We start from the raw sequence: 15,406 nt of genomic DNA, 5'->3' as shown, positions 1-15,406 counted from the left end.
CATATAAAGTACAAGGTAATCCATGCAAAATGGCTCTAAAATCGTGCTGTTAGAAATGGCAACTCACGAGAAAGCTCAAGTTGCTTTAAATTCCTTTCAAAAAAAGAAAAAATTCTTAACTGTATTAGTCTGCTAGGATTATGTAGGAAAAAAAAACCATATAATTTCAGAAAATGAAGGCTTTAATCATATCAAAGTACCCCACACTGGTTATCTCACTGCTTGACTCTACTACCTTATAATGAAGAACATTGGTTCCATGAAAGCACTATTATTAATACGTTCCAATTCAGAGGATTGGCTAGATTTTCCAGTTACCCAAGAAGGTAAGAATTTGTTTTGTTTGCTTATTCTGTAACTTTTATGTAAGAAAATATCGACCGGGTGCGGTGGCTCACGCCTGTAATCCCAGCACATTGGGAGGCCAAGGCGGGTGAATCACGAGGTCAGGAGATCGAGACCATCCTGGCTAACATGGTGAAACCCCGACTCTACTAAAAATACAAAAAATTAGCCAGGAGTGGTGGTGGGCACCTGTAGTCCCAGCTACTCAGGAGGCTGAGGCAGGAGCTTGCAGTGAGCCCAGATTGCGCCACTGCACTCCAGCCTGGGCGACAGAGTGAGACTCTGTCTCAGGAAAAAAAAAAAAAAAAGAAGAAAGAAAGAAAAAGAAAATATCACATATTGCCACAAACTTATTTAAAAAATTCATATTATAGTCTTAGAAAAATCCTGAGAACCTTAGCTATGTGTATCTCAGACTATCAATAACATTCTCCTACAGTCTACTCCTACTTCCTAAACTGGAAAGCATTACAAAGTAACTCAAATATCCTTCCTGCTAACTCAAAGACTCCTAAAATTCAAGCACATAGAGAAAAGCGTGAAAAACAAATATCTATTCTGGCAGTCTGCAGTGGCGCCTTGAAACAGTCTCAGTTTTTCAAAAACCAAGGCAAACCATTAAGTCAGTATCCATAGCCTTTAGAGATCGAAGCCTTGGTTTTGAGATAAACTACCAAGCACCCAAAATGTCCATGACAGCATTTTCACTGAGACCCCACCTAAATAACACCCCAACCCCAACTAAGTTACCAATTTAAGCAAAAATTAAGTGTCCTCAAGTGGAAACAATGATAAACTGAAACTCAATCCCAGTGACCACAAATCAATGGCTACCGGGAAGCATACAATGATGGGAAAGGTAGATTACATTTTAAAATCATATACATGCATATGATTTCTCAGTGACTCTAGGTGAGTCATAGGAATTTCTAATACACTCTTAATATCTTCAAATTTCTGTAAAGCAGGCAGAATTAACACATCATATTCCTTTACATTCAATTTTTTCTATATATCTAACATTTGTGATCTCATCACTTTAATGCATGACCTTGAATTATATCTAAGTTAGCTTGTACTTTCAAAGAAGAAGTGCTTCTGGAGTTTCCCCTCAAAAAAAAAAAACACTCTATATCTATCTTTCTCTTTTTCTGTCTATCTTATAGGATTTAATTAAAATAAAGAGGTGGGAATGGGTAAAAGGCATTTGGATAAAATGGAAATGGAGACCAGGCATTTGCTTTAATTCTTATTCTCACAAAGAAATGGGAAGAAAAAAAACAAAAGAAAGGAAAAGAAAGTATCTTTAGGACTTTAAAAGAAAGTATCTATGGACACCACTATTAAGAACTCAGGGCACTCCCACTTAGACTTATACCAAACTGAAGGTATAATTAGGTTTATACCTCGGAATAATATGTCATTTATCACCAGGAATGCCCAAGTAAACTGCTCTAACACTACACTTACAGGCAATGAATTTACTGTGTGGCACTATTGATCTCTTCATTATTTTCTGATAAGTAAAGACGAAAAAATTAGCTGAAATCCTAAGGGCCGAGAGGCATGTTGGAGCTCTCAAAAGGACTGAAAATAAGACAAGCTGAATACAGACCTCTGATTTAGGTGTTACTTTTATGGAAAGCAAAGGAATTATGTTTACTGAATTAACATTATATTTGGTACATATATACCAATGTTTGGTACAAACATTGTTTACCTACTATGTACCAAATATTTTGCCAGGTGCTTTATTTAATCACATTTTAATCCTTGACATTATTCCATATAATCGTGTATGCTTCCAATGTAAACGCTGACATTTAATCCATACAATCATGTATGTTTCTGGTGTAGACACTGAGTCTCAAAAGGAATATACAATTTGTCTGAGCCACAGTTAGAAAGTGGCAAAAGAGACTTGAACCAAGTCTAACTAGTCCAACCTCTCTAATATGCTGCTGAAATAAAATGGGTATTTCACTCCTTAGTTTGTGTTTGCCTGGCACCAGAGGACTCATTTAAAAAACTCAAATTTCAGTAAATATAATCATTTCCATTTGTCTTTCTTTCAACAAACACTTATTTAACTGACTTTATTTTTCTCAATGTACATTGTTGGCCAAAAATTTTGGCAACGCGTATCCACAGCTTTAGATTATTGAAATGACTGTGTGAAAAGAATATAAAATAACAGAAAGCTTTAATAGCCCTCAAAAGAATGGTGCCAGTTATGTGTTACAAATGGTCTTCTAGAAGGACATAGCATTTTGTGTTGAAATAGCGCATGTAAATCTCTTAATTCATTATTAAAGTGCTAGTAAAACATGGCGGGCATTTACTAGCAGAGTAACCCAAGCTCAGCGATTTACAACCACAGAATGGCCAGTGGAAATTCAGAACAGTTGATTACCTGACATGGGGTAGAGGCAGTGAGCAATTTTGTAAGAACAGGACTTCCAAGCTTGGCCACCCCGGGGGGGCGCTGTGCCTCCAAATAAATAAACGATCCTGCAAAAACAAAGGGAAAGTCATACGGATGCAAGTTCTCTTACACACTTAGCTGTTCTTTGCTCCACAATCTTATCCTTGCACATGCTAAACTATCAATTAGATAAAGAAAAGTACATTTTTTACATAGTTACTATTATGGTTTGTAGATAACAAATAGCATTTATACCGGTATAACATTAAATACCTAAAATAACATTTAATCAATTAAAACAAGCTCTTGATCCAAATCACCTAAACAAACATTTCTGTTGGCTTCATTTATGTCATAGAGTTTGACATCAAATTAAATGAAGCTTCTAAGCTGACAATTAGATATTCAACACGCCCTTATGAAATACCCACAAGAGCTTTATTTTTTAGTTTCTTCACAAAGTACCGAAGGATATGAGCTTATGGAAGGAATTTTAGTTTCTCCCGGGTCTTACGTGTTTGACATTGTTGTCTGTGCTAGAGGGGATCAAAGCTTAATTAAAGATCTAATCTGAACATTAACAAAATCACCACTTTTAGATTTTAACTACGACGGATGTGCTCATGGCAAATATGCAGGGGATAACATCTCTCAGCAGCTTAAAAGATCACAGGTTCAGAGCTGCTGTCTGGGGTAGTTTCATTGAATATTGAAGACTTACAAGGAAGGCTATACCCAACAATGTCAAGGTCTGATACTGCCCTTTGATAATCACAGTGATAGGCAATTTGGAAAACCAACTATTTTCATTGGAAAATACCGTATTCAGAGAGTGATTTTCCTAGATACAAGTCAATGCCGACTGCACACAAAGGAAAGGATTTAGAATTAGAATGTATTATTTTATAGACTCCATCACATGTTTAACCAAACAACCAAGGATGTGAGTCAGTAGTGTCATCTTTGAGTGGGAAAAATAGAACCCAGTTTATATTGTTTTTAAATCTCAAAACCTACTTGGAAAGATAAAGTTTACTGTCCCCAAATTCCAAATTACAGGTAATGGAAACAGTGCATGCGAGCAAGTTCATTAAATTCTCTATGCTTCACCTAAAAAGGAAAAGAATGGGAAAAGTTGATTTTGAAAAATTCTTCCACCTAAAAGTGCTCAGGTTTCGGTAAAATTCAAATGAATATTTTTAAAAAGATGATCAAAATTCTAAAAACAAATGAACCGATATTCAAAGACCTTACTCCTCCAGTCATTCAAAAGAATATACACAATTTCAAACAAGCTGGTTAATGAAGGTGAGAACATGTACACATTAAGACGCCAAAATCTAAATGAAGCAAAAGGCCTGAATAAATCGTTTAGACAACAAAAGTAACTGAAAAAGTAATGAAAAGAAAATCTAGAGAGAAATGTATGGTCCCACATCTGAGTTAAATTTAATTTTCTTTTCTTTTTTTTTTTTTTCCTGAGACAGGGTCTGGCTCTGTCACCTAGGCTAGAGTGCAGTAGCATGATTGTGGCTCACTGCTGCCTGGAACTCCTGGGTTCAAACAATCCTCCAGCTTCAGCCTCCCACTGGGTGTACAGGAGCACACTACCACATACATTTTAAATTTTTTTGTAGGGGCAGAGTCTCAAACTCCTGGCCTCAAGAAATCCTCCTGCCTTGGGCCTTCAAAGTGCTGGGATTTCAGGCATGAGCCACTGCATCTGGCTCCCTATATAATTTTTAAAAAACAAATATTTGCAACATTATTCAAGAAACCTCAGATCTTAGAAAAATATGGAGAGCTCCCTGATTCATATTAGGTTGCCAGAATATCTTTAATTTTTAATAAAATGGATGAAAATAGGACAAAATTTAAAACTCTAGAGAGCAATCTCACTTGTGAGCATAGGAACAAATATTCTAATTAAAATGATGTCGAATAAATTTGAAATTGTTATCCAAAAATAGTGTGTCTTGATTAATCTGAGCCTTCCAAGAATGTAGGTTTGGTTTAATTTAGGAGCTCGGTCTCCATATTCAGTTACAACAACAAATGAAAGTGTCAAGTCATAGAATCCTATCTAAATGTTGAAAAGACTATGAAAAACCAGTGAACAATTTCAAGTCACAAATCTTAATAAAATAAAAGGAAATAATTAAATAAAGACTAGTGAACAACCTCAAAATAAATAGCATTCTAAATGGCAAATGATAAAACAATATTAATTAAAATGGGAAATGACATATTTCTGTCACAACTATCAATTAGAGATAATATTAGGCAATATTTATAATCTTAGACTAATATTATCTTAAAGGTCTGGTGAGTGTAGAAGTCAAGGAAATAAAATATCTAGTAGACATTATAGAAAAAGAGAAGTAAATTTCCCATCTTTTACCAATAATATAATTGTAAAAATAGAAAGCCAAAGTATTCCATTTTTTATAATTATAGTATCATTTAGAAAATTTGGTAAGCTAAATGGAAACAGATATATTACACAATCACTTATCTTATCTTAGCAGTAAGTTTCCAGATACATAAACAGCAAGAAATGTCCAACTCCTGATAGCAAAATTATTTTTTTTAATGTAGGAATAAATTTAACAGAAAAGGGACACGATTTATATGAAGAACATTATAAACTTTGTGAAAGACTGCAAACTCTCTGGTTAGATGAAAAGAGATAACATGTTTCTAGATGGAAAGATAATAGAATTAAAACATGAAGTTACTGACCATTGATTTGGAAGCTAAATGCTATCCTATGATAATTTTAACCAAATATTTAGAAAGTTGACAATATTGCGTTAAAATTAATATGTGCAGGTAAGGGGTATAGAGAGTCTAAACTCTGACCACAGGCCCAGGGACTTCTAGGAACACGTCCCTTGATTTATCTTCCTATCAGCCTGCTCTAAACAATGAGCCAAGTTAGAGAAATGTGGAATTTACCAGTTTTATTCCTGGTCATGGCAAGGAGTTTACTTCTCATAATCAGAATTGTTTATTGTAAAACTCTTACACACCCACATACCCCAGAGTGGCTATGTGACCAGCACAATATAAAAATTAAAGGACAGAGTGAATAGTCTCCCTGGGTTAAAGTGTTCACATCTGGCTCGACCTCACCTTCTGCAAAACAGGTACCTTGTTAATGCACTGGCCTAGAAGTAACACCTTACATGTCTTAAGAACGTTAGAGGCCAGTCTCTATAACTTTCACAAATGCAAAAGTTATAAACAAGCATTACCATATAGAATAAAGAAATGAATAATAAATAAAATTACTCCAGTTAGGTTTGGTTCAGGAGTGCAAGAGGGGTTTAATATTTAAAAAATCAATTTACCTTATAGACAAAAAAGATAATCTGACAATCATATCATAATAGATGCTGAAAAATACTGAAAACTTTTAACACACATTCAATTTCTTAATTTTTTTAAAAAGCACACTCTTGAATAGAAGGGAACATCTTTATCTGATAAAGAATACAATTTTTCAGTAAGCATGGCACTTAAGGTTCAACTATTGACAGCTTTTCCTCTGAGAGAGAAATAAGACAAGTCTAGCAGCTACCACCAGTTCTATTCAACACATTCTAGAAATTCTGTCCAGTACATAAAACAACAAAAGGAAGATAGAACTGTTAATATTTAGAAAAAAGGAAATAAAATTGCCATTATTTGCAGACAAAATAATTGTGATCCTAGAAAATAAAATATATATGTATAAGTTCCTAGCTATGATAAATAAAATTAGCAAGGCCACTGGATACAAGGTCAATATTTTCTATAAAAATGCATTTCTATATGTCAGCAATAATCAAAATCAGAAGTTCTTTAAAAGTAACACAAAAACCTAGGAAAATACTAGCAAAAGATTTTCAAAATCTCTACCCCGAAAGCTGTAAAATATTACTTAGTAAAATTAAAGAACCCAAATAAATTGAGACATTGGAAACATTTGAAAAAAATATTTTTCAGTGAAATGCAAATAAATATTGCATATGAGAAATCATTGTACACCCATTAATTGGAAATTTTTATAGAGAATTATAATGCCTCTTGCTGGTAGGAAAATAGGAAAAAGTAGTCCCATTTTGTCACTAAAAATTGAAGTACTAAAGTTTTAGGGTAAATGAATCTATAAATGTTTATTGAAAATATAAATACATATCTTGCTTAAAAAATATAGAAGTCTCACTCCTAGTTATTATCTATTGCATAAAATCGAAAGTATCCTACAGGAGGAAATGTGTACAAGAATAAATTTGAAACATCGTCATGATATTGATGTCACTGGATAGGGGAATAGCTAGATACATTATGGTATATCCAAATCAAATAAATTTAGCTAAATAAACAAACATGAATCCAGTATCACAGACTGGATTTTATCTTCTGTCTTAAACGAGCAAAAGAAAAATATTAGGAAAAAAGCATATTTAGCATGGACTGTCAAATATAGGACAATGGGAATGTAAGATAGTGATAGATCACAGGATAGTGATCTCTGAGAGAGGGGAAACAAATGAGTTAAGTCCTGTAATTCCCACAGCTTACTGCCTAGACAGAGTTTCCAGGTGCCTGTGCAGAGGGGAAACACAGGAGTGTGGTAGTCTCCTCAAGTTGAAACAGATAGAGTCGGTGCTTTGGGGAGACCCACATGGGTAGAATTCATAAGACAGAGTGCCAGCTGCCCCTTTCAGGTGCTGGAGCTTTGAAAAGACAGCAAGCTCCCGAGATCTGCAGACAGTCCCCCCTAAATTGCCATGTAAGGACCGATCGTGTGCATGGATTGGAGAAAACTACCTGAGTCTGGGGGTAAAAACACCTGAAATGAATAGCTGGAACATTTCCTGAAGGTCACAGAAAGTCAGAAATGGTAGAGTTCTCTCACCAACCAGAGTGCAAAAAAAAAACAAAAACAAAAACAAAAACAGACATAGGCATTGGATAGAGAACTCAAACCAAATAAACACTTATGTCCAGACAGAAACACGTATGCAAATTTAATGGTGTTTTTACTCATATTTGACAATATTTGGAAACAATCTAAGTGTCCTTCAGCTGGTTAGTGGATAAATGAAGTGTGGCTCATCCACACAATGGACCCAACTATTCAGCAGTGAAAAAGGAAGGAATTGTGGCTGAAGCCAGCGACATGGATGAGTCTCAAGTCCTTTATGCTAATTGAAAGAAGGCAGAATCAAAATGCTACATATGATATGATTCCATTTTCAAGACATTCTGGAACAGGCATACACTAGGGCTAGAAATCAGATCATTGGTGTCAGTGGTGGGAGGTGGGAGAATTATTGAGTACATAATGGCACAGGACAATGTGTTGGGCAGGAATAGAATTGTTTTATATCTTCATTTTTGTGATGGTTACACAATTGTGTATGTATGTCAGAACTCAGTGAACTGTACACTAAAATGGTTGAAGTTTACATTTAACCAATACTTTATCATAAAAAATGAAAAAAAATAGATAGTATTTGATGACTTGGAGCAACTGCCATAAGCTATCTTTAGTAAGAAGATAGGGACAATAGTTACAAGATAATATATTTCTTAAAAAACAAACAATCACAGAAACACATATAATTTTGAATATGTATGTATCTACTATATATATATCTGTGTGTGACTATATGAACATAGATAAAAGTGGAACATAATTAACATGAGTTGCCTATTTCGATGGAAATTTAACAGAGTAGGAATAGGAAGGTAGAAACGAAGCAAAAAAGGCAGGAAGGAAATTCGAGGCTTAATTACACACATACACACAAAAACTACATAATATCAACATATCCAGCCTGGTCAACACGGTGAAACCTCTGGCTCTACTAAAAATACAAAAACAAAAAACCAGCTGGGCGTGGTGGTGTGCACCTGTAGTCCCAGCTACTTGGGAGGAAAAGGCAGGAGAATTGCTTGAACCTGGGAGGTGGAGTTTGCAGTGAGCATGGATCACACCACTGCACTCCAGCCTGAGCAACTAAGTGAGACTCTGTCTCAGCTAGTTAGATAGATAGATGATAGATAGATAGATGATAGATAGATAGATAGACAGACAGACAGATAGACAGATTTAAAAGCTGCAATCTATATGTTTAAGGCTGTAAGAACAAAATGAACTAGAACTCCACTTTCTTAGATATCGGAACTATTAGGCTGCCTCTGACTCTACCAGAAATTTCCATTTCACTTTCCTTTCCCTTCCTGGTCCTTTTTCATTTTTTTTAATTCTCCTCCTCACTTGCAATTTAAAACCACTACTGATTCTCTTTAAGGTTTGATCATGGCAATCATGGGTAAAGAGATGTTGACTCCGTGATCCAGATATATATATATTTTTTTTTTAATTGGCCCTTTCTAAAATGAGAAAGACTGCGTTTTTGTCCCTCACACTCTGGGTGAGACCAGCTGCCCCTAGTTTTATCAGTCATATTGTTATCTTTCACTATTCTTCAACTCACCGGAAAAGAATGGGTCTTTCAACATCTAACACAGGGGCTCTATTAGAATCTTTTTAATGCAAATCATAGTTATGTAGTAATTATAAGATGGCAAAAGACTAAAGGTGAATTACAAACATATTTTCTAATTGTCTTATCTGGTGTTTTTCCTAGTCTTCTTATTAGAATGGACAACAAATATCTATTAATGTTTATGGAGCTCTTACTACATGGAAAAACCTTCACAGGTGTTATTTCATTTAATCCTCATGACAACTCCACAGGGAAGCTACTTTTCTTTTCTCTATTTTCTATCTAATAAAACTGAAGCACCCTAATATTTAGACATGGGTGCAGTGTCAACATCGTGTCGGAACCCTGGGCAGCCCGTGCTCTTCCCTAACTGGTTATGGTATGCTCACATCAGACCACTATGACACACTGCCCGCACAGCTTCCCTTTGAGAATCACTGCCTTGGCTTAGGCCTTCATCATCTCTCACAGATATTTCTTCAGCACATCCATGTTTTTTTGACTCCAGCCTTTCACCCTCTCCATTCTCCTCATCTCAGACAGAACAGCCCTTTAGAGCAAATTTGATTGGTCACATGCTTTAACATGACTACCTGGGTCACCATCATCCTGCAGACACATTTCCAATTCCTCAGCACTCTCTAGAGTCCCCTTCCTTCCTCTCCTGTTTCATCAGTTCTCTTCTCCCTGTCCAATCACACACGTCTTTCATCCCTAACTACTCCCATCTTTCTGCCCTCTTTGGGGATTCTTCCCTCCAATTAGGACATGATCCCTCCCACCTCTCTTTGGTTCCGTCTTCTCTCAGTAATTCCTTACTTCTGGCTTCCTGACTACTTTTCATTTCCCTTCAGTGCTCAGTTCAGGAGTCATCTCCTTCAAAAAGGCATCTCGAATCCATCTGAATCACCTTCCATCCCTCTTAAAGCATTCTTCATAACCGATTGCAATTCCTTGCTTATCTACTTAAGCTACCAGACTGAGACCACCTCAAAGGCAGGGATCGTGGCATCCATCTTTGTGCATCCAGGTATCGTCTATGCTATGTATTTAATAATTGGCTTGAACAGAGAAAAAGAAGTAAAATATTATATGAGTTTAGAGAAAATGTGTTGTTAATACATAGTTCCAATGATTTATAGTCCCCTTTCTATTTTAAACTTTAAACTTAACTTTGTCTGCTACAAAATGTTAAAGAAATGAGTCATGGCACAAAAGCAAAAATTAAGAACTTACCACACTGTTAAACAATTAACTAGGTTTATGGCTGTAGCCAACAGATGGATGGTTGAATTTTCCCACCCCATCCCCTAGCACCCTCACCCACTACCACCAACCCCAATTTCCAATGGCTGTAATTAAAAATATGATCAATACTTATTTTTGGTATAATTCTTTGGAAGTCTGAAAGAAGAAACAAATAGGATAATGTTCAATGAGGTGGAAAGATGATCTATAGTACAAGTACAGTTGTGCTATTGTAAGGTTTGCCAGGTGTGGTGGCTCCCTCTTGTAATCCCAGCACTTTTGGGAGGCTGAGGTGAGAGGATTGCTTGAGGCCAGGAGTTTGAGATCAACCTGGGCAACATGGCGAGACACTCTTTACTTAAAACATATACATTTAAAAAGTAAAGTTAACACGATGCTAACGTATATGGGGAATGACATCCGATGATAAATGTGAACAAAACAAAAGAGAAAAGAGAACAAACCCTTTCTGTTTTATTGGAGTTTCACAGACACTTATTGGAATACCACAGGAAGTTATGGTTCCTCTATTTTAAGATGATATGTAAACACTGGAATGATGGTTAAAAATATATATGTGGAAGAATAAGACTGTTTATTATAAAGAAGCCCGAAGACTGATTAAATTGCATTCAAGTATTTGTAAATTTATTTCACAGATAGTGCTAAATCTCTGTTCTCAGTTCCCAGAAACAAGATTAGACTATTTTTCTTCCTGTTTTGAAAAAATTGGATTGCTCTAAAAAGAAGGCAAGCCTACTGTACTTGATTCTGGGCAACTTGAGAAAATGATCAGAAAACTTTTCCACCTCTTTATGCCTTTAACCCAACTTATAAAAATTGCAACAACAAACATGTTGGTGATTAAAACAATGCTCCTTTCAGGGAACTCAATTACCCGCCAATTATTAACTTGGTCAGGAGGTTTTAAAGCAAGACAAACCAGAGTTCCATGTATACAGTCTACAGAATAGAAATGAAAATACACAGTATCATCATTCCACAACATGCAAGAAAGAAAACTATTTTTTTTTAAAGAGGAAAATGTCCTACCATGATTTATGTTTGCTGTGTGATCAGCTGCAGGAAAGTGGTGCTCTCCATTATTCAATCCTTTCATCAGCTTCCAGTGTGAATCTTCTGTGAGAAATGGCTCCCAACCGCAGAAACCCGACTCAAAGTCACAGGCGAGATGCTTTGCTGTTACACGTAGAAGAGAAAACAGGTGAGGAGAAATGAAGAGCATGCAGGCAAACACTGCTCTACGCTAGCTAATCATCTTAGGAGGCCTGCAAAATTATTCTGCTTGGTAGTGAATATTCTCTAATGATCGGAATCGCTTTCCTTTATCTAGTCACACACAATATCTCAGGTGCTGTGTGAGGCATGACCCTTCCACATGCTTCCATCTGTAAGTCTGGTACATTTCATTCTGGTTGGCCATCTCCATTTTATTTAATGATGCAAGGTGGAACTCCAAAGCTTTTCAGGGAGTAACTAATTTGCTTGCCCATTATAAACCTGCTGAGATGGTAGTTTAAATGAAAAAAATCCACTGGGAAGGGGGAAGTTTAAATTAATTCTGGACACACAAATAACTTGAGGTCAGCATCTCAGTATGCATTTTATTATTCTATCCTAACACTTTCTCAAAAAAAAAAATACCTAGCCATTTTGGAATTGCAGGTAAATTAGATATTCGGAACTGAGCTGGTGTTATCTTTTGTCTCTCTTTTTTTTTTTTTTTTTTTTTTTTTTTTTTTTTTTTTTTAAGGCAGAGTCTCGCTCTGAGGCCCAGGCTGGAGTGCAGTGGTGCAATCTTGGCTCACTGCAAGCTCCACCTCCCGGGTTCACGCCATTCTCCTGCCTCAGCCTCCCGAGTAGCTGGGACTACAGGCGCCCACCACAACGCCCGGCTAATTTTTTATATTTTTAGTAGAGATGGGGTTTCACTGTGTTAGCAAGGATGGTCTCGATCTCCTGACCTCGTGATCCACCCGCCTCAGCCTCCCAAAATGCTGGGATTACAGGCGTGAGCCACCACACCCAGCCCAACATTTTTTTTTACATGAAAGACATCTGGAGACAATATCACAGTAAAAATTAATGCATCATACAAGATCCTTGGTTTAAATTTCTTTCATTTGACTATTATACCAACGTCCCCTGTGAAGGTACACAATTCATATTAGCATTTAAAATTGTTTTTAAAGTCCTATAATTTAAAAAACCCCTTTTTCATGGAATTTCCTGAACTATTTTGATTTGAAGATATATCTATCATGCCAACTTTTTTGGAACACAGTGAAGTAGATTCTATATATATATTTTTTTTCCTATATGAGTTATTGAAATTTTATATATAAATACAAATGTGTATTTTATTGTGGTAAAATATACATGACATAAATGTAACATTTTAACAATTTTTAATGTAAGCTTCTATGGTATTAGGTACATTCCCATTGTTGTACAACCATTACCACCATCCATCTCCAGAACTTTTTCATTCCCAAACTGAATCTCCACCCCCATTAAGCAATATTTTCCATATCCCCTCCCCTCAAACCCTGGCAACCACCATTTTACTATCTGTCTCTATGAGTTTGCCTACTTTAGGTACTTCATATAACTGGGACCAAACAATACGTGTCCTTTTGTCTCTGGCTTATTTTAAGGTTCATCCATGTTGTAGCATGTGTCTGAAAATTAGATCTATTTCATGTATAAACTGTTCAGGGATCCAATGTGTATCTTTGGACATGTTTGGCATGTTGTATTTTAATTATTTTGATAGAGATTTTTAAAACATATTGCACATATATGTATTAATTTTTTAAGCTTTATTGATGTATAAGTGACAAACAAAATTGTAACTAAGGTATGCAATGTAATGTTTTGATATACATATACATAGAGAAAAGATTACCACAGTAAAGCTAATTAGCATCATTTCATCATATAGTTACCTTTTGTGTGTGTGATCAGAACATTTCAGATCTACTCTCAGCAAATTTCAAGTATACAATACAGTGTTATTAACTATAGCCACCAGGCTGTACACTAGACTCCCAGAACTTATTTATCTTGTAAGTGAAAATTTGTATCTTTTGACCAACACCTCCCCATTTCGGCCAGGCCTCAGCCCTGGACAACTGCCATTCTACTCTCTGTTTCTACAAATTCAACTTTTTTAGGTTCCATGTATAAGTGAGATCGTGCTGTATTTGTCTTTCTCTGTCTGGGTTATTTCATTTTGCATAATCCCCTCCAGGCTCATCATTGTAACAAATAGCAAGTTTTTTCTTCATTATTGCTGAACAATATTTCATTGTGAACACATATACATTTTATACACACACACACACACACACACACACCCCACTTGTTTGATCCATTCTCAGAGACTTCAGTTGTTTTGGCTGGATATTTTGAATAATGCTGCAATGAACATGAGGGTGCAGATATATTTTAATCTTAACTGCCCTCATTTAATACAGGATTATGTTAATAAACATCAAAAATCTATTGTTTGGTTTTAGAGAAATTTTACTCAGAGTTCATCAGTTAAAGTAATATTTTAAGATCATGACAAAGCTTTCTCTTGCATATTTAACCACTACAGCATATGAGCAGACAAGAAAGAATTTCATTGTGCAGCTGGGAAAAATTCTGGATCATGGAAAGTAAAATATTTTATGAATCCTCCAGAAGTTAATCAGCTCTCTGTGAAATAAGAAAGAAAGCTATGTATGGGAAATGAATGGGGAATATTTCATTTAATGAGAATATATTAGATTCTAACAGGATTCTATTATAAATATTGTGTTAATATACATTACAAATACACATTATAAATATTTTATTAATATTGATGCTCTTAAGGACTAGCAAAGTAAAGAGAGTTTTTGCTTCTACCCTGAGAGAACTCTGACTTGTTTGCCTTTAGTTTTTCTCAATTTTTTTAGATGCCATCTGTTTCTTCCCCTAGCTGTCTTCCTTCCTGAAGCCTCTTTGGTACAGTGGTTCTCAAAGTTTCATATGCAGACAAATCACCTGGGACCTTGTTCCATGTAGCTTTTGGTTCCGTAAGGCTGGGCCAGGGCCTGAGGTTCTGCATTTCCACTAAGTTCCCAGGTAATGCTGATGCTCTGGTCCATGGAGTCTGCTGTTGCAGCAAAACACACAGGCCATTTTTATTAACTGATTTTGAAAGGCCACCGGTCTGGAGGCTATGTTATGCCATATATTAAAATAATACCTAAAAGTAAGAGCAACTTGATAATGAGAGAAGACCTGAGTGAGTCTGCCTTTGGGGAAAAGCACACTGGCTGTGGAATACCAACTGACAATCCTCACGAGTTCATATTTACTCATTCTCCAGAATTTGGTAAGTATTCCTGGTGCTATTCAAACTGCCTGCACAAGCTATACCCTCCTAGAGATTCATTCTAAAGTGCAATAAAAATATATATATAAAGATATTTTTCTTGTGCTTCATGAACATGGAAGAATCATTTATGAAAAAAACTTGATATTACAAATTCAAATTTGTAAAACACAAATGTTTTCGTATGTGTAAAATGTTTCAATATGGTTTTAAATTTCAAAGGAAAGCCTCTTTTATTTTGTAAGAATGTACATATGCACGTGTCTATACGCAAAAATATATTAAATACTTTAGTGCAGCAAATAGTGTAAATTTATATCAATTCTAATAATCCAAATCTATATAATTTCACAGCATAAATAATTGTATATACATTTACATGAAACACTCATTTTGGTATCAAAATACATGAATACACATATATACTGTATGCAATATGGCTACATTTTTATGACATATTCCCTATATCAAGTCAATCTCAATCATGCAAAC

General features: G+C 35.6%; 1 protein-coding gene across 1 annotated transcript in view; it reads right to left on the bottom strand.

The window, feature by feature from the left end:
• Positions 1-15,406, bottom strand: part of LOC112207721 (MAM and LDL-receptor class A domain-containing protein 2-like) — an 85,254-nt gene that overhangs the window by 28,779 nt on the left and 41,069 nt on the right. Inside the window, exons 9-11 of the mRNA XM_063800078.1 lie at positions 14,581-14,692; positions 11,578-11,724; positions 2,759-2,856 (exon numbers count right to left, since the gene is read on the bottom strand). Of these exons, the coding sequence (XP_063656148.1) occupies positions 2,759-2,856; positions 11,578-11,724; positions 14,581-14,692 (357 nt within the window). The remainder of the gene's footprint in view (positions 1-2,758; positions 2,857-11,577; positions 11,725-14,580; positions 14,693-15,406) is intronic.

Source organism: Pan troglodytes, chromosome 19 (genome assembly GCF_028858775.2).
Source record: "Pan troglodytes isolate AG18354 chromosome 19, NHGRI_mPanTro3-v2.0_pri, whole genome shotgun sequence".
Taxonomy (NCBI): Eukaryota; Metazoa; Chordata; class Mammalia; order Primates; family Hominidae; genus Pan; species Pan troglodytes.
Note: the sequence above shows the minus strand (reverse complement) of the source record. Positions and strands in the feature narration are given on the sequence as shown.